Source organism: Hydra vulgaris, chromosome 01 (genome assembly GCF_038396675.1).
Source record: "Hydra vulgaris chromosome 01, alternate assembly HydraT2T_AEP".
NCBI lineage: Eukaryota > Metazoa > Cnidaria > Hydrozoa > Anthoathecata > Hydridae > Hydra > Hydra vulgaris.
In genome coordinates, this window is record NC_088920.1 from 24744120 (window position 1) to 24765456 (window position 21337).

The 21337-nt window shown below is 30.7% G+C and overlaps 1 protein-coding gene across 1 annotated transcript; it reads left to right on the forward strand.

Annotated features, from left to right (window-relative positions):
- Positions 1–1772: 1772 nt before the first annotated feature.
- On the forward strand, positions 1773–6125 carry LOC136074272 (zinc finger MYM-type protein 1-like). Its single transcript, XM_065786577.1, has 4 exons — positions 1773–2190; positions 2299–3356; positions 5809–5908; positions 6022–6125. The coding sequence occupies exons 1-4, from the start codon at positions 1773–1775 to the stop codon at positions 6123–6125; spliced, it is 1680 nt and encodes a 559-aa protein (XP_065642649.1).
- The last annotated feature ends 15212 nt before the right edge of the window (positions 6126–21337 follow it).

Here is a 21337-nt window from a genome sequence, read left to right on the forward strand (position 1 = left end):
TGGGATTGGGTAGTTTTTCGTGCCTACTGCTTTACTTAGATGTGGTAGCCGTTTGTCAAGCTCCCTCTCCGGAATTCAACCCTAATTCTTCGTCACCTTTTGTAACCATCGTAAATCACTACCTCACGATCGACAATTGATAGAGCAGAAATTTGAATACAACATCACCGGCGCAAGGCCACGCGATTCGAAAAGTTATTATGTCCAAAGTTAAAAAAAAGGTCAAAAAAAATTTTTTTTTTGTTATTTATTTGAGTCTGATGATTGCCTGACAATTTTATTGACGTAGACCTGTCCAAAATATTTTTTTCAGGATATGACCCCGACAGAGTTGTCCTTGGTCTTGCCTTAAGGCCCAAAAGTGAGCCTTGAAAATTTTGGCCTTTGCCATGATTTTTTTGGCCTTGGCTGTAAAAAAAAACATATTTTCTTAGAGATTATGTTGAATTCTGCGCATAACCTTAGTCTATTTTTACAAAATATGGGTTTATTGTCACTGCACTTGCTACTTACAGTTTTGTTAATAATTGGCCTTAACATAAGGCAAAAATTAAAGTCTTTGGTCTTGAAAATGTTTGCGTTGGCCTTGGCCTTGAAACCTTTAATCTTGGCCTTGACCTTATAACTCTTGGTCTTGGCTTTCTCCTTGTAACTTTTAGCCTTGGTCTCGGCTTTGTAACGTGCGGCCTTGACCTTGCTATTTTTGGCCTTGTTAACAACTCTGGACCCATATTAGACCCTTTAGCAGAAGCGAGTGATAAAACAGTGCATGAAACTAAAAAACGAAGAAAACATTGAGCGTTTTAATGCCTTAACCTTACCAGATAGTTCTCTATGATCCTGGGAATAGTTTCGAGTTATAAAGGGCTCTAAAAACATTTGCTAACTTGTTGATATGACACACGGTCGTCTCGCAATCAGAAAGAAAAAAATTGCCTGGTGTGCAATATCGTCTGGGCTGCAAATGAAGGGTTTATAACAAAACAGGCTGGTTTTTTGTTAAAGTATCTATGTTGACCGCAGAGAAATGAAAATGGCAAAGATGAGTTAAAAAATCAAGTTGAAGCAGACAGGGAAGCCGATGAGATGACAGTATCAGAAGAGTTTGAATCACATAATGTATTACACGTTGCACACAAAGAATCTGAAGTGCATAAAGTTGATAAATTCTCTGGTCTATATGCTAACTTTTGCGATCTGGCTACTTGGGTCGTATTTGATGATAAAATGCGACAACTTTTGATAGAACATGGACCAAACAAGTTGATCAGTTTGACTTTCCTAAGCACAGAATGCAAAGAAAATTTTCAAAAAACCATTACAACCCCCGGCTTGTCAATGGAGATGAAGTTCGCAGACATTAGCTGCAGTATTCTGTAAGTAATGACCCTGTTTATTGCTTCTGCTGAAAACTGTTTACCAGTAGCACAACAACTGCGTCATCTCTTTCTTCCAATGGTTCACATTATTGGAAAAACATGTCCGCAATTCTGTCAGGGCATGAGAAAAGCAGTGAAAATCTAGCGAATTTTCAGTCATGGAAAGAGTTTGAGCTGCGACTGCGAAACAATAAAAATATTGATGCCGAACATTTGCGTCTTGTTAAAAAAGAAGAACAGTATTGGCAGCAAATCTTGAAACGGCTGTCAGCTTTAGCTAGAGTTCTTGGCATGCAAAATCTTGCTTTTCGTGGAACACATGAGAAACTGAACACTGCTGATAACGGAAACTTTCTGTAATTTGTAGAAATTTTACCTTTGTTTGACACACTTATGGATGAGCATCTTCGAAAGATTAAAGACAATGAAACACATGTATGTTACCTAGGCAAAGACATACAAAATAAATTGATTCATCTTTTATCCAATGCAATCAAACAAAAAATCCTAACATCTGCTCGTGATGTTAAGTACTTTTCAATAATTATAGATTGCACACCTGATGCGGATCATGTTGGACAAATGACTATGATCATTCGCTTTTTGGTTGTGATTTCAAATCCAGAAAATGACATTGCAGCAACAGCATCTATAAAGGAACATTTCTTAGATTTTGTGCCTCTAAGGGAGAAAAATGGTGCTGTTACGGTTAAAACTATCATTAAGCAGTTAGGCAAGATGTCTTTATCTACTGAAAACTTACACAGTCAAAGATATGACAATGGCAGAAATATAAGGGGGAAAAATAAGGGTGTCAAATGAAGAACTTTAGATGTCAATCCCCGAGCATTGTTTATTCCTTGCTGTGCAAATACATTGAATTTGGCTGTTAATGATGCTGTTAAATGTTGCTTAAAAGCAACAGCCTTCTTTGATCTGGTGCAACGTGTATTCTTTTCTGCATCAACTCGTCGCCTGGAAGTTTTAACGCGACATGTTTCTAGTCTCACTGTTAAACCACTGAGTGAAACAAGGTGGGAAAGCCGAATTGATGCTTTAAAACCTCTCCGTTATCAACTTGGTGATATCTACGATGCTCTGGCAGAGATTGCGAACGACACAAATTTAACAGGAGCATCTGGTAATTCAACACGGGTAGATGCACGATTTATTGCAAACGCTATTTCTAGTTTTAAGTTTGTTGTTTCTCTGGATGTGTGGTACGACGAGCTGTTTGAGATCAATATGACAAGTAAGCAATATAAACTTAATCTTAAAAAAATAAAGAAGTTTCTTCTAAATCGCAGAAATGAAATGGAGTTTAAGAAAATACTAGTAGATACAGTTGAAATTGCAGTCAGTTTAGAGATACCTACACTTTTTGAACCCGAATTAACCCGCATCAGAAAAAAGTATAAACAATTTACGTATGAAGGAGATGACGAACCTACTCAAGATCCAAAAGAAAAATTCAAAATAAACTTTCACTTTGCTTTTCTTGGCACAGCAATACAATCGGTTGAAGAAAGATTTACTCTTATACAATCAATACGTTCGTTGTTTGGTTTTCTCTATGATGTTCACAGTTTACAGAGTGTAACTAGCAAAGAAGTTAAGGAACATTGCTTGAATCTTGAGAAAGCTTTGCAACATAAACACTCTGAAGATATCGATGCAGTTGATCTATGTAGTGAACTGAAATCAATTTCAAGACAATTTTCAAGGTGTACATTGCCACTAGATTTACTTAATTTTATATTAAAAAATAATCTAACAGATTGTGTCCCTAACACTGTTATAGCTTTAAAAATCCTCTTGACACTTCCAGTTTCCGTGGCTAGCGGTGAGCGAAGCTTCTCAAAACTCAAACTGATGAAAATATTTTTGAGAACGTTTATGCAGCAAGCAAGATTTACTGGATTAGCTTATCTGCCAAGTGAACATGATATTGCTAGAAACATTAACCTGACGGAAGTCGTATCTACATTTGCAAAAACAAAAACGCGAAAAGTGAAGTTTTAAAATTATTTATTAATATATTATAAAGTTACATGAATATACGCTTCTTTATGATTATGGATGTATGTATTCTTCCGAATGTATATACAAAATGTAATAACATAACTTAAGCATTCCTTTGTGAAAGTAATTTGGGGAGGGGGAGGGGCGCAGTGTGTCAGATTCGCCTAGGGTGCCAAATACTCTGGCGCCGGCCCTGATTATATCAATTATGTTTAATTATGCTATTACTTCGATAAAAATATTATAAAGTATTAATTTCCAAATACAAAAAATAAATTCATAAAAAGTAATTTATCGTTTATCGTATGTGTATTTAGAGTTTACTGTATCCTAGCAAGATAAAAAAAAATAACAACAAAGACAAAAAATAAATCTTAAAAGAATATAATCGTTTTCTTTAAAATTATCATGTTGGAAGGCAATGCCACCTATAAAAAAATAATTAAATCGTGTTAATACTTGGTTTAAAGAAGACAACACATCATAAAAGAAGACAACACATTATAAAGAAACAAATGTCACTTTCATAATACGATGAAATGGTCAAGAAATTTATTCGATTGACTATTTCATGTACAGAAAATTCATCTTCTCGTTGCAAACTTTGGATTTTATTGTTTTCGTGAACAGCGTCACGTAAACGGGGAATTTCATCTATAAAATTAAAAAAAAAACTTATGTTAAACACCTATCTTTAATTACTGGTACGAAAACATTACTTAAAACAAGAAAAAACTAAGCAGAATAATACAGTAGAATCTCTCTAATTCGAATTTTATCGGGAAAAATAAAAGTTCGAATTTGAGAGATTTTTGAATTATAGAAAGTTTATTTTTCTTAAACGCATTTTACAATGACTTTGCATTTAATCGAATTATGAAGGTTTTCGAATTAAGGAAACATGTTCATATCACTTGATTTAAAAATTTCGTTCATTGAATAATCTTTTAATTTGTAAAATTACGGAAAACTTTATGAATCTTGCAGGACGATTTTAGCTGTCAAACGACACACGACGCACAGCAAATGTTAAATGGCATTTTCAAAAGTCATAAACACATAAACATAAATGTTTGCAATGATAATAAGTAGATTTAAAGCTTTTTGCCAGAAATAAGTTAGGCGACGCATCCATAGACAGGTAACGCTACATCGATTTAACGAGTTTTTCCAGTACAAAAATATTCACCATGACTATTTGAAAAATATTAAGTAATTTAAAGCTTATAGCCTTAATAAAATACCCGGTTTATGACTTAACGTTAAATGTATTTTTAAAATCAGAGAAAAGATGTTTCATTCAACTTTGTGTATTTTGCCAGTTTGTAGAGTGGTGTAAACTTTACAATACTGCATCATTAAGTCAAAACTACCAATTTTCGACCTATCGTCTTTTGCCAGTATACCCACGATGTAATCTATTGTGGATTGAAATAACAATTTTTCTTTAAATTAAAATATTATTTTAACTTCTTTATAAAAGTTTTAAAGTTACATTTTAAAACTTTTAAAGCTCCATAAATATAAATAATAACACTCTATTAGTATAAAAACACAATATAAATCAGTTAATTTGTTACTATACTACTTCGTAATTGCTATCATAGAATATTTAATTAAAATTAGTTTCATACTATTTCTGAATAAACACGCCAGCAAAAACAATTTTCTCAATAAAGTTAAACGTGCTAAAGTTTTCTTTAAATGAGTAATGAAAATTTGCATTGTATTAATTGCTACAAAATTTCGTTCTGCATAAAAAGTATAAAAAGAAAAAAGAAATCGCTTCAAATGAAACAAACGTATCAAAGTTGATTCTTTTGTTTTGTTTGACGCGACTTAAAAGAGAACTTTTTCAAATCTCCTAAATTTAATTCAAAGAGATTTGAAAAAAATTTTAGCAATGTTTTTAATATATTTATTTTTTATGTAGCTAGTTTTAGTGCCGCCCTAGAAAACTTGCCGCCCTAGGCGGCCGCCTTGTTTGCCTAGTGGTTATACCGGCCCTCGCTATAACTTTTTAAAATTTGTGTATGTAGTTGTTATATATTTTCATCTTGCTGGGATGCAGGGGCTTTATACATACACGTTTTGGACAAATGTTTGTAAATTGTACTGTCCATGTTATGTTTTTTAAATCTTGCTTTCAAGTTCTGTCCAGCGTTTGATCAGTTCATTATCAACGGTTTATAAAATATATTTTTTAATTTTTCAATCTTAAAAGCTGTAATACTTATAATTAACAATAAAAATCAAAGGGATTCCGTTTGCAATGAGGAGATGAATGTTTTTGTAGATGGAACAGATAATGGAATATATTTCTTGATCATTTCATCGTATTATGAAATTGACATTTGTTTCCTTATGATGTGTTTTCTTCTTTAAACCGAATATTAACACAATTTAGTTATTTTTTGCCTTTCAACATGATAATTTGAAAGAAAACATTGAGACAAGCAAACGGGGATCAGATTGTGTTCCACATATAGTTTTGCAAAATGTTATAGGTAAATTCAACCACTAACTTATTAAAATAGGCCATTAAAATTTTTATAATCTATGTTCTTACTTGAACTAAATGTTAACAAACAACGTTATAGTTTTCATTATTATATTGCAGATGATGAAGCCTCTCAGACTTATGGTGTGAAAAACGATGAGGCAATCATACAGCTGAGTACAATTGAGGTAACAACTTCAATATATAATGAAGAGAGCGATTGAGGTGAAATTCAAGCAGTAAATAAGATTGAAGACGAGACAGTGCCAGATTTGTCTATTGACGAAATTGAAACGTTGCCTAACGAAGCAGTTACAACCGTTCCAGATAGTACTTGTATTCTACCACACGTACCTGCGAAACTATGAACACGTTGCAAGAAATGTAAACCTGGACGATGGAAAAGAAATATTCAAAAAGAAAATAGGGATCGATGTTTACCATATGAAAATAGGAAAGGTGTTGCAAGACCTGCAAAAATACCAAAAGTAATAGACTGCTCTGCATGTAAATTCAAATGCACAGAAAAATTACAAATGAATTCGTATTAGCGAAATCTACTGGGAACTTAAAAGTTTTAAGCGGGAAAAAGATTTTATTTTAAGGAATGTGGAAAGCAGCGTCCCAAAATATCGTAAGGTGGATACTCCGGAAAATAAATTTTAATATTTATATTCAAACACCGATTCAACAAGAGAAAGAGTCTGCCAAAAGTTTTTTTGCTCCACTTTATGCATTTTCAATACTGTCATTTTAAATGCATTTAATAATCGGGATGACCAGGGAGGCTTCAAGGGAAAGGACATGAGAGGCTGCAGAAGCCTTCAGATAAAACAAAGCAAGAAGACATAAAATTTGTAAAATGTCACATAGAGCGGTATCCAACAATGGAGAGCCATTACACAAGATCTGCATCCAAGCGCCAATATTTGGATAACAGCCTCTCAATTAAAATCAAATGAAACCTGTGAGTCAAGTCACATATAAACAAATATTTGGGTCGCAGTACTTTTTCCACCCTAAAAAAGACTAATGTGTTACAAGTGTAAAATACAAACAATCATTAGGAGATGAAAGGACTGTTGGTTATTGTTCCATTGTATAACAATTCGACTTCAGCATTTGTAAGTCTTTTTAGAATGCTGTATTGAACTAAAAATTTTATTCGAGCCATGCGATAAATGTTGAACTGTGTTGGCTTTCTCTCTTTCCCTCTCTATCTATCTATCTATCTATCTATCTCTCTTTCTCTCTCTCTCTAAAATGCTATTCATACTTAGAATAAGAAAAGGTTGGCAAGTGTTTTTGTTGGGGAGAAATTTCTTGAGTAATTAAATATTAAAATTTGTTATGTAAGCCAAATTATCTTAGACGTGTGTGGAGCATTCTCAGCTGTTTTGTTGATTCATTTATGTGTATTAGGTCAGGGTAAAAATGATTGGGTCAAAGATATTAAGTTTACAAGTGTATAGAATTTCTGTATAGGGTGAAAAGTTCTTTTGTTTCTCTTTAGGGATTTTATTATTTAATAAAGCAGCACTAGTATATTTTCCATATTCTAAATTATGACTATTCTAGGATCCTGCAAAATATTATAAATATAGGTCCACTAATCAATACAAACACGCTTCATCTCTAGCAGATTTATTTTATTAGCAACATTGTGTTATAGCCTAGACTTACGTGCACTGCGAACTTTGTATATTGCAGTAAGTTAAATTTGGTATATGTTATTCTTTTTAGTTAAATGATTAACTTTATGTTATCGTATTCGACTTTCATTTATTTAAGGGGGTTGCCCAAGAAACCAACTTTTTTTTGACCCTGTGAATTTAAATAACCAAATTTTTGAATATATAAATGGCCTTGACTAAAAAAACATTTTAAAAACACCAAACCTTTTTTTTGCCTCGATTACCCTATTTTATCACAATATCTGCAGATATGAACATGGTAACTACATCAAAATTTCAACATAGCTTGAAGATATTAGTTAAATCCATTTGTCATACCAATTTTTTGAATGACTCATTTAGTCAAAAGTTATATCTCTATTAGTAAAAAGTGTGCTAAAGACATAGCATTATTTGTATAAATGTCACAAATTAAGAAGTTATTTACCTCAATAAAAGAAAAGCCTATGATGTATGGATTATATATAATATATGAGTATTTCCTGAAAATTTCAACTTTTTACATCCATTTAATCTTGAGATATCATGTTTCAAAATCTTAAAAATTATGTAAAACTTAAATATGAGAAAATCATGTTTTTGTCTAAAATAATAAAAAAAAGATGTTAAAAACCACCAGTAACGTCGCGGAAAGTCACACTATACCATGGGTGCTACAAAGAAAATATACTTGCCAGAGGCTTTGAGTATTGCAAAGATGCATCAAATGTTTGTAAACTCTGCACGTGAAGTTTCTTATGAAAAATGTAGACATATCTTCAACACTACATTTAATATTGGATTTGGATATGCAAGAAAAGATACATGTAATGTCTGTGATGAGCTAAAGCAGAAGATGTCACATGCAGAGTCAGAAAACAACCCAGAAAGTAACAGAATGATGCAAGAACTAAAATTTCATCAAAAGAAAGCTGCAACTTTCTACAAAAAAAAAAGCGAGGCGAAAGATCTTGCCCGGATAGATAATTCTATAGAGGCAGTCGTTTTTGATTTTCAGAAAAATCTATGCACTCCCAACAAAACTTCCAACGATGTTTATTACAAGCATCAACTGACCTGTGACTCGTTTAATGTTCACATGCTGCCAAAAGATAATGTATACTTCTAGTTTTACGATGAGATTGTTGCCAAAAAGGGTGCTGATGATGCGTGTTCCATACTTTATCACCTCATAGAGACATACAAGTAGTGACAAGACTGGATTTGTTTTGTAATGGGTGTGCGGGGCAAAACAAGAATTATACTCTACTTAAATTTACGCATTGGTTGATAAACACAAAAAGGCAATTTGAGCGCATCTCAATCTGTTTTCCAATTCGTGGTCATTCGTATCTTAAATGTGACCGTAACATGGCTCTGATCAAACAGTCAACGGATCTGGATATTCCAGCTAGTGGGTTCAAGTGTTTAGGAATGAACGTCTCGAGCCATCTCACTTTACAGTGATCCTGTGACAGTGTTTACCTGTGACCAGAATATGCTCAAGGCATTCAAAGATTTCCAAAGAAAGCCAGACAACAAGATATCTTGTCCTTTTAAAACAAGACCATTTTGAGAAGTCCACATCAAAGCCTCTCATCCGCAATACATCAGCTTTAGAGATTCCTGAAACGGCACCATTAAAACTGCGGTTGTGACATTGCGACCTAGAGGTAAACAGACAACCAAGCCTCTGAAAACAAGAACACTTGAGTACCGATACCAATCAGTCGGGAGAAATTCAAGGACATGCAGTGTCTGAAAAAACCATGCAACCCTGTGAACCAGGAATTCTACAACAATCTTCTAGTTGTTGGACCCTCTGATTTAGAAGATGGTTCTTCAACAGACAAGTCATTATATGGTGATGATTGAATCAATCAGTCTATAGTTATGGAGTTTTTACAACATAAACATTAATATTTATTATTTTCCTCCTTCCTACTTTTATTCTTCGGTTTGGTACCTGCAATAATGATGACACTCATGTAGCAATACTACTATCATAAAGCATTATTTTATTGCGTTTCGATTCTGTTGTGTTTGGTATGAGTAGTAATAAATTAAGATAACTTGTTATGAGAATGAGTCTCTAGGAACTAACTATTGCAATATTTTGGCTTATATTAGAGTGATGCAACGGAAAAACGATCAAAGTCCGAACAGCCGTTCCCCTCTTACAGTATCAATAGGGACTTTAAGCAAACACGACGGAAGCGTATCTACAACGGGATTTTATGACTAATCGTCTTATTTTTTTTACTACGCATGCCCAGTTACGGTGATTCCCTTATCCTCATGCCGTTCTGAACTAGTTTAATACGGGAAAAAGCCATTTTGCGGTTGTTTCAAAAACGCGTGCTTTTGCGTTGAAATGGAGAAAAGTGTTGAAGTTACCGAAATTAGCAGAAAAAGGTGATGTATATTTTTATATGATTTATTTTAAGTATAAATATATTTGTTGTATTTATAACAAGAATATAACTAATAATTTAGGCTTGTTATTGAGTTATTTTTAAAACCCTGCTATTAAAAATAAAAGTTCAATAATAAACTTTTCTAAACTCTAAACTTAGCTTGAAGAACGTTATGACTTATAGTTGACTAAAATGTTTTGAAAGAAAATGTCATCAATAGTTTGTAAATATTTTATTTTTTCTTTTTAGAAAAATTATGGTGTGGAGTCCTTTGAAAGACGAACTGCTGTTACGAGAAATACTGCTAATAGAACCTTATAAACATAAAACAAGAAGCAGAGAAAAAGGAAGTTCGTGGAAAACAATTGCAAATAAACTTTGTTCGAGCTCTAATGATGATATATATTTTAAAGTAGACGCTCGTGCTGTGAGAGAAAGATTCGATCTTTTGGTTTCTCAATATTTATCTAAACAGAAGACTGAAGAGAAAGCAAGTGGAATTAGTCCTCAGATCACTCCTGTTGATGAAGCTTTAAAAAGTGTATTAGAACAAATAAAAGTATGCGAAGAAGAGTTGAACCATAATGAAAAACAAAATGATGAGGAAGCTAAGAGAGAGAAAGCAGAGGACATGAGAAAAAAGTCTATGGAAAGCTTTACGGAAACATAAGCACGTAAAAATACAGAAAATAATGTAACTACTCCACCTTCAAAAAAACAAAGAAGTCCAGGAACTGAGACTATTCAGTATCTCAGAGAAAAAGCTGAAGCAGATCGTGAATTACGATTACAACTTTTACAAAAATAATGAGATAGATAAATATAGTGAATATTTTCTTTGTTTCTATATTTTAATTCTATATTTTTGATATTGTTGTCACCAAATGTATGTAAGTGATGAATAATAAATCTATAACATTTTGAGAAAACGATTGTTTATTTTTTGAATTAAAAAGAAAATTAGTTGCAAGTTAATCAATTAAAGATGTCAGTTTTAAACAACAAATTGTTACATATTACCAATTTGGTAAAAAATAATCAATAAGATACTGTTCATAAATTTTGATTTATCATTGTAATTATAGTAAAAATTATGGAATTTGATACTCTAAACATTTATATTTTAAGTTGGAGATAATTATTAATAAAGAAAATATAAAACACGAATAATTACAACTTATATAGTTGCTAACACCTGAAAATATATAAGAATCATTATAAAAAATAGTGCTCTAACAATGGGGGTTCAACCTCAAAATAATTGGATGTGTTTGATTTGTAAAGGCAAGTGTGAGCATTGGTTAATAATGCACAAACTTGATACATTTTCCCCACTGCTCTTAATTGTACTTTCAGTTTTTTTTTAAAATCAAGGAATGCAAAATAGTTAATAATTTCTCCAAAAACCCATTCCACAGACGATCTTACTTTACTCATAGCTTTGTTAAATTCCTTTTGTTCTGGATTTAATGCATAACGATTACTGTAAGGGGTTTGAAGATGAGTTCTCAGTGGATATGCTAGATCTCCATAAATACATAAAGGATCTCCATTTGGTCTTACACTATTTTGTAGTAATAAGTTATACAGATTTGACGAGGCAAGCATTGAGCTATCGTGTCTGCAACCTTCTACTGGCCCAAACAGATTTGCTATTAGTCCATCTGGAGCTACAACTGATTGAAACTTAATTAAATGAACTCGCTTGTGCCCGTTATACAATACTTGTTGGTCTTGTCCAGGTCTGCACACAGGTCTAACTGTCCCATCAACAAATCCCCAGCAAAAATCAAGTGGGGCACCCTTATTATGTATTGCTAAAGCATATCGCTCCAGTTGATTAGGAGCTAACCAATTCTGGTTGAAACCCTTGAGCAAGTGGTGGTGATTTGAAAATATTCCATTCATGACTACGTTTGACATCATACATTGCTCGGGAATTGGTCGACCAAAACGAGGAATTAAGTCCAAATAGCGTGAAGGGTAAGCAAATCGCTTTAGAAAAACACAGAAGGATTCTATGCCATTAAAAACTGATCTGTTGCTGCAGATTATTTCTTCAGGTATGGCTAGTGCTTCTGCGATACGATAGATGTCATTTTTATAAAATCTAAATTCTGCAAAACATTCATCATCTGTCATTAAATCTAATTCAAAATGTTGGTATTTCTGATATGGAAAGTAAAAATTTGTACTGGAATTTATATCATACAGTTATAGGAATTTTTCATCTGAAATCTCGTTTTGGCTATAAGCGGCTAAAATAACTTCTTTTGTTTCTCCTAAGGAGGCCATATTTGTTTACGCGAATGCTTAGATAAATTTGCTTAATTTATAAAACTAAAAACGGAAAAACTCAGAACGGGAATTAAAATCGCCTTAAGTTTACCGTTGTCAACAAAACCCGTTTTCTTTGCTTAAAGTCCCTATTATCAAACATATAAATCAATATTTTTACATAAAACTTTGAATTTCTATATTGAAAAATAAACGTCTTCTAAAATAAAATGATTGTTGGAGTGATTTTCATTCATTGAACTACATAATGGTTTTTAAGTCTTAAAAATGGATTTTCTCAGAACAGCAAAAGTGTGACTGTGATCGTTCTTCAGTTGAGGCCTTCATATATATATATATATATATATATATATATATATATATATATATATATATATATATATATATATATATATATATATATATATATATATATATATATATATATATGTAAATTATGTTAGTGTATTTTACAAATAGAGTGCTCAATGTTCTTAAAGAACAGAGCAATAATAAATTAGTAAAAAACACTTATCTAACTCTTATCTTCGACTTGAAGTTTCACCATTGCTGGATCATCAGGAAGAGTTACTAAATCTCAAAAAAAATCAATTTATAGAAAAAAATATTTTACAGGAAGTTATAAATTATTATAAAAAATTTTTATAAAAAATTTTTAAATACTATATTTATTTATATAGTATTTAATTATTATTATAGTATTTAAAATTTTTTTATAATAATTTATAACTTCCTGTAAAATATTTTTTTCTATAAATTGATTTTTTTTGAGATTTAGTAACTCTTCCTGATGATCCAGCAATGGTGAAACTTCAAGTCGAAGATAAAAGTTAGATAAGTGTTTTTTACTAATTTATATATATATATATATATATATATATATATATATATATATATATATATATATATATGTATAAACAACTTTAAAAAGTATTCTACACAATAGAGTGCTCAATGTTCTTAAAAGAACAGAGCAATTATATTAGTAGTAGAAAATCACTTAACAAAATTTTTTTCCATTTAACACTGTGTTTCATCAACAAAGATTCATCAGAAATGGATGATCAAATTAATAAAACTTCAATTTATACCAAAAATTAAATTACAGGAAGTTGCAAATGTCTTAACTACTGTAAATTTTCACACATTTGTGGAATTTGCTGACACTATTATAAAAAGAATTCTTTAGAAATGATTACTTATGCTATTTTTTTTAAATGTTTTTTTTAAAAGGGTAGTTAATGTACATATAATTTGAACTCATTTATTTTTATAGTTTTTTAGGAGAAACTTATTTTCAACTAGAATTTGACCCTGAAAATTATTATTAAGTTTTGAACTAAAATTTGACCCTGAAAAAAAGAATACAAAAAAACGAAATAGAACTAGAAATGTAATTTGGTTCAACCCCCCATATAGCAAAAATGTTTCTACTAACATAGGAAAAGTGTTTTTAAAATTGGTCGATAAGCATTTCCCGCGATCTAATAAATTACATAAAATTTTTAATCGAAATACAATTAAAGTTAGCTACAGTTGCACAAAAAATATGGAAAGAATTATAAAAGGTCACAATAAGGCTTTGTTAAACAAAAAAGAAATCCTAAATGAAAAAGTACAAAAAATTGTAATTATCAACAAAAAATCAATTGTCCAATGAGTGCAAGTTGTTTATCAAAAAATGTGGTATAAAAATGTGTTGTTTCCTCTAAGAATGTACGTGATAAACAATATATTGGCATAACAGAGGGTGAATGGAAAAAACATTTTGCCAATCATAAGCAATCTTTCAAGAATAAAAAGTATTCAAGACACCATGCTGTCAAAATATATATGGGAATTAAAAGAAAAAAGTATTGATGATTTTATACTGAAATGGTCTATCCTTAAAACAGCGCCTGCATATAACAATATTTCCAAAAAATGCATACTATGCCTACAAGAAAAATTTGAAATAATTACACATGCAAATCAAGAATGCTTATTAAACAAAAAATCGGAAATAATTTCTAAATGTAGGCACGAAAATAAGTTTCTCCTAAAAAACTATAAAAATAAATGAGTTCAAATAATATTTACATTAACTACCCTTTTTAAATAAACATTTAAAAAAAATAGCATAAGTAATCATTTCTAAAGAATTCTTTTTATAATAGTGCCAGCAAACTCCACAAATGTGTGAAAATTTACAGTAGTTAAGACATTTGCAACTTCCTGTAATTTAATTTTTGGTATAAATTGAAGTTTTATTAATTTGATCGTCCATTTCTGATGAATCTTTGTTGATGAAACACAGTGTTAAATGGAAAAAATTTTTGTTAAGTGATTTTCAACTACTAATATAATTGCTCTGTTCTTTTAAGAACATTGAGCACTCTATTGTGTAGAATACTTTTTAAAGTTTTTAAAAATATATATATATATATATATATATATATATATATATATATATATATATATATATATTAATATATAACTATATGATTTTAATTTTTTTTTTTTCGAGGGATGATCGGCACTTTTAAAGATTTTAATATCAAGTTGTTTCATGTGTAATGACATGTCTTTACACTTTCTAGTTTCGGGTGCCCGACATGTTAGTGTATATTCTTTCAATGTTATTAAACTCTGTTTTATACTTTCGCCACCTTGTTCTCCATATAATCCAACCCCAAGTCCCGATTTGTTCAAAAAAACTCTATATGATCCTCTAACTTATGCATTTTTGAAGTTATTGATTCATTTGGCCAATTAGTTCGAAAGAACGTCAATAGCTTATGAACCGCTGCTTCTAAAATAAAAAAAAATTAACTAATAAATGTATTTGTAAAAAAATCTCTATTCTTATCAGCAGGAGGCATGTCGACACTTAAGATGAAATCAAAGGCTAGCTAATGGTCTATTAAAGGGTTTTATTATATATAGTCTATAACCTTACCAAAACTCTATACTTTTTTATTGTTGAATATTTGGCACGAATTCATTTTTTTGTGACACTTTAAATAGTTCTGAAACAAAACGTTGAATTTTTTACATATGCCAATTGCCTCTATCTGAATTGGATGTTTAGGAATGTTTATGTTATTGAAAACTGTTTGAGGAACTTAGTTGCATAACTTCATTAAGTTTTCAAACTAAAACAAAAAAATAATTTTCCAAAAAACAAATATATTAGACCAGATTAGGAGTGATAACAAAAAGTTGTCAAAGTTCTATAAAGCTGCATAGAATACAGAAAAATAGATCACTTTTATTGCCTGAAAGAATAAATATATTTAAACAACAATGTTACCAATAACATTTTATGAATACGATTTCCAATGAAGGAGAAACTATGATAAGCTTGACGTTGTACTCCACATGACTGCAAAACAGATTCAATTCTTTTTACAATTGGACCGGTATCTTTATTTAACTCAACTTTAGAAAATTCTTCAATTTGTCTCTCCTTATAAAGTATAAATAATATAATTATTGATTCTGTTCTCTTTGATTCTAACAGTGCAATTCTCTCTTTGTACATTACCTTTAAGTTTTCTGAGTTTTCAGGGTTATGAAATACTTCAAAAACACAATCATCTTGAATAAGAAGAATTTTGTTATTTATATCATTAATGGAATATTTTACCTGGAATATCTCTACCTGTTTCTCAAAATAATTATCATATTCACTTGAATCAAGACGTTTATCATTGATTGCAAGAACTCCTGCTTGTTTGATATCGAAAAGATGAGATTCCTTCTCCAACAAGTTATAAAGTTTAGGAAATATACCTAATGTGATGTGGAGAGCTGGTATCGCTATCTATAAAGAGATTTATTATAATTGATATATAATACATAGTAATAATAAATAGTATATATATTAATAGTAATAATGCTTTGACATATGGCTAATTACTAAATATGGCTTATTGATTACATTATTGAACTTCTTTGTATTTTTATCGCTATCTCCATCATTTTTAAAGCGCTCTAAATCTGATTTCAAAGATTCAAGTGTTCTCAAAAGGATTGGCTGATTTCAATCTTCATGCTTAATTGCATTTTATCTTTTGTGATTTCACAAAATAGGTAGCCACGACGACTGTTAAATGATATTATTTTTAGATTTCTTATAAACACTTTGCATTTTGAATAGTTAACTCAATAAGTACTAAAATTATGGTCTAACCACTTGCCTCCTAAGATACCGTAGACAGCACAAAGAAATTAAAATAGCCAAATATAAACACACATATGTTCTTTTCTTTAAAACAACAATGCTTTAAAATTAAATCAAAAACAAAAAAGATATCTCTACAAACATTTATTATTGTTATTATCCCAAACTAAATTTTAGAAACATTTTTTTTTACCTCCATTTCATTGACTGAATCTGTCTTATTTCATCTGTGTGCCTTGAAAGCCCAATTTTAAGGTTTGCCCGATAGTCTTTGACCTCAAATATATTAAAAATTGTTGTGTTATTCCTTGAATTAGGAAATACAACATTAGCTACTTGATAACACATTTTGAATGAACTACCTCCTATCTTAATATGTATTTCACAAGGAGTTATATTGTCATACATGAATTGATTATGCCTATAATAATATAATTTGTAACAAAATTTTTATATTTAACCAAATGAATTTTTACAAACTTTAACATTTACATGTTAGCTTTATAACACAAATTATACTTTTAATTAACATAGAAGTTGTAATGACAACTGTGATTGACAGTCAAAAAATGATTGAATGTGGACATTCAGTTATTTTTTAGCATTAATTGGAATTTAAAATTGTGCACTTAATTTAATGTCATTAATATTATTTACTTTTTTGGTATATCCGAAAATCGGGTAATTGATATAAAAACATAGTATTTATTGCAAATACAAATTATTTTTAACTAAAATTTAATATGAATGCAAATGTGGATTTTAATGATAAAGAATTATGTTTATAATTTTAGTTTTATTTGAACTTACCTTTCTAATTTCATCCAGAATCTCGATTAAATGTGATGGTAAATCATTTATATATGCTGTTGGTGTTTGTCTTAAAACACCAAATAGCATATATAAATCAAAAGTGCCTTTTTTGTTTATAAATTCTACAAGAAATTCTTTATCTTCAACGATCAAATCGTTACCTGACCAAAACTTTTAAACTTTTCGTTGATTTGAAAATTAAGGTAGTTTATCATTTTTTGACTTAAAAAAACTTAAATTAGAAATAATTTTTTTGGTTTTTTTGATTTGTATATGTAGACAAAAAAAGTGTAAAAAAACAAAAAAATTTCTGCAAAACTAAAACTGCTTTTGTAATGCAAATATTAAAAAATGTAAAATTTTCAAACATGGACAACTGTACTGAAATATATAGTGTCGTATGCAAAAAGCAGTGTTAAAAAGTATATCATTAACCTTATCATTTTTTTCATTTTTTCCCAAGGTGAACCACAGTCTGCCTTTAGTGATACAATGTCTTCTGACCCTATCTCAACTTGAGAAATATTAGCTTTTTTTAGTATATCAACTTTGTCATTTTTATAAAAGAAATTGACCATAAGCGCTACTTGTTGCATTTTTGCTTTTTTTGTTGGTCTTTTGCATTTTATATTAGTAATTGATGTTAATATCAGTTGATGTTTTTTGACTAATATCAGTTGATGTTTTTTGGCTAATATCAATTGATGTTTTGTAGTTTTCATAGTCTGTTATAAACCAATTTTTTTTCAATATATGCAAAAATTTTGTTTGCGCTTGCTTCCCTAGGTGGTTGCTCATAAAAAAACGTATTGAAATCTGACTCACTCTATCTAGATTGCTTTTCTGTTCTATTAAAGTTGGTGAAACAAAATTATTACGTATACGTGGTAAAAGTCACTTAGATAAACGTGATGAAAGTCACGCATTCATTTATGGTTTTTAATGACTATTGTAGTTTTATAATTGTCATAGGAATTATAACTTTGTATTTATATACGATTTTATGTAATAGAAGAGAGGTTGAAAAACAATCAGATAGTTGTTTTTAATTTATATATATATATATATATATATATATATATATATATATATGTATATATATAAATAAACGAATACAAGAATGCAACAAGCTATTTCGGCTATTATGCCACCAGTATTTGATGGCAACCATCAACGGTTTATCCGTCAACTGCGAACATATATTGCAGCAATGGACATTGACCAAGCGAAGAGAAAAACGATAGCATTAACATGTTTGCCACCACAGATTTATTCTGCATTAGAAGATCTATGCTTGCCGGCATACCCAGAAGACGATTCAGTGACTTACGAAGAGATCGAGGAAAACATTATGAAGTTTTATAAACCAAAGTCATCGTTAATACTACGCTTTGAATTTGGAACAATTAAAAAAGCAAGTAACGAGACTGTGACGAAATTTTCACGACGGATTGCAAGAGCTGCTGAAGGATGCAAATTTACGGATAGAGATGACAGGATGCGCGACCAATTTATCACTGGCTTTAACTCTTTAACAGTGGACGACGGTTATATCCGTCAAAGCTAAAGCAATACTTATATGTGAACGACGGATATAGCCGTCGCTGAATATGCTTTGTTTTGAAGACTTATATCTCAGGCAAAACTGAATGAAATTCAAAAGTTTTTTCAATAAGAGATTTAAAAAAGATTTTAACTTTCTGTTCTGTATTTTGTTTAAGTTTATTCTATCTCGCAAAGCATTATTTTTTCAATCAAAGTCAAAACTTTATTAAAAAATGGCGCAAGGAAAACAGCACGATGCTTCCAATTTATTCTTCCAAAAACGAAATTTACTGCTGAAGAAGCTCTTCGTATTTTGTTGGAAAGTGACAACGAAGGTTCTTTTGAGTCCGAAGAAGAGTTTTCTAGCTCAAGTGAATCAGATTATTTGGAATCAGATAGTGATTCAGATATTGAAGCTCATGAACTGGTGGCGCATTTGAATGTCGATTGTAATGAAATGTCTTCAGCAGGTGTAGTTCAAACAAATAAACAAAAAAAGGTCGAAAATATGCAATATTCATGGTCTAATGATGAAATTTTAGGCTGCTGTGCCAATTATGAGTTTACTGATACCCCAGGAGTACATCCTGACACAACCACTTTTGAACCACACCAACTATTTGAGTTCTTTGTAACCGATGAAATTTGTGATTACATAGTTGAACAAACAAACTTGTATGCTTTGCAATCTCTAAAAGAGAAGCAGTTAAAGCCAAAATCTAGATTTAAAATGTGGACTCCAGTAACTAGGAATGACATACGTATATATATTGGTTTGATTCTGTATCGTGGTATTATTTGGAAACCAACATATGAGTTGTATCATACAACCAATGTGATATATGCTACACCAGTGGTGCGTAAAGTTATCAAGTATGATTTAGACTTATTGATACATTTATTCACTTTGTTGATAATTCTAATTTAGAAGAAAGTGCTCTAAAGTGTACAAAAATAAAGCCTATTCATGACTATCTATTCACACTTTTTCGTAAAGCTTATGTGCCTCAAAATATTGCAATTGATGAACCTTTACTTTTATGGAAAGGAAGGTTAAGCTGGAAACAGTATATCCCAAGTAAACGAGCAAGATTTGGTTTAAAGTCATTCATTCTAGCTGAATCTAAAACAGGATATATTTGGAATGGTTTTTTATACACAGGGAAGGTGGATAAGATAAACACTGACAATTATAATTATATAGCTACAAGTATTGTTATGACACTTATGAATAATCTTTTAAACAAAGGTTATTGTGTATTTATTGATAACTGGTACATCTGTTGAAGTTTGTCACAAACTTTTATTAAATAAAACTGATTGTGTTGGCACAGTAAGAAAAGACCGGAAAGGTCTGCCAACTGGATTAATTTGCAAAAAATTACAACCAGATGAAAAGTTTGTTCAGTTTGAAAAAAGTACAGGTATTATGTGTACGAAATGGAGAGATAAAAAGGATATCTATTTATTAAGCAATTGCATTAAAAATAGTATCATAGAAGTAACTAGATCTGGTAAACCAAGAATAATACCTGCTGTTGTTGATTTATATAACAAAAACATGGGCGGTGTCGATCAAGGTGACCAAATGTTAACCACTTATATTTCAGAACGTAAAAGGGTTAAGAAATGGTATAAAAAATAATTCATGCACCTAATAAACACATCTGTTCATAATGCTTACTGTATAGCTAAAAAGTTAGGATTTTCAAAAACATCAATTGTATTTCGCCAAAGGATTATCGATTACATATTTTCAACTTATGTTGACCAAACGAAGAACTTAAAAGCTAGAGGTTGTTCTTCAGTTAATGCTAATCCAATGAGACTAGTTGAGAGACATTTTCCATCATTAATACCTCCTAATCCAATGAGGGCAACCCCATCTAGAAGATGTGCAGTATGTAGTGCTAACAAAATACGAGCTGACACTAGATACATGTGTATTGATTGTGATGTTGGTCTCTGTGTTAATTATTGTTTTAAACACTATCATACTTCTAGAGACTTAAAAATAAATGTTTTATAATACTTATTTATTTGAATATTGTATAAAATATGTTTCGTTTTCTTTTTTGTGACTTAATGTTACAAAAAAAAAAATTCTTTAAAACAACCATTAAAATCGGAATTTAAAAAAAGTACTCCACTAGGAAAGAGCCGCCGTGAAAAAAATATTCCACTGTTAAAGGGTTAACGATGGAGCTACGATCAAACGGCTATTATTGGAACCTGAAGAATTTACATTTGAAGGATGTTGAAGTTGCTGTTACTTTGGAACGAGTGACTCAAGAAGCCCGACAGTTGGATGGTTCCGATAAAGTGATGGTTTCAGCAATATCGCTACTTCCCCAAACAACTGCTTTTGCCGGAACAAATAAAATAACATGTTTTAATTGTGGGAAAGTTGAATATTATGCACGGGACTGCGAGGTAAAATGCAAGAACTGTTCACACAATCATCGAGTCAAAGACTGCATCAAACGATTGCAAGGTTTAAAAGGAAAAGGGAGAATTTGGAAATA

Bases quoted from the DNA above. Each gene is read 5' to 3' on its own strand.
- LOC136074272 (XM_065786577.1), top strand. From the start codon at position 1,773: ATGGATGAGCATCTTCGAAAGATTAAAGACAATGAAACACATGTATGT. The intron at 2,191-2,298 runs GTGTCAAATGAA...GTTGCTTAAAAG, and splicing joins TATAAGGGGGAAAAATAAGG to CAACAGCCTTCTTTGATCTG. The intron at 3,357-5,808 runs GTATCTACATTT...AACACAATTTAG, and splicing joins ACATTAACCTGACGGAAGTC to TTATTTTTTGCCTTTCAACA.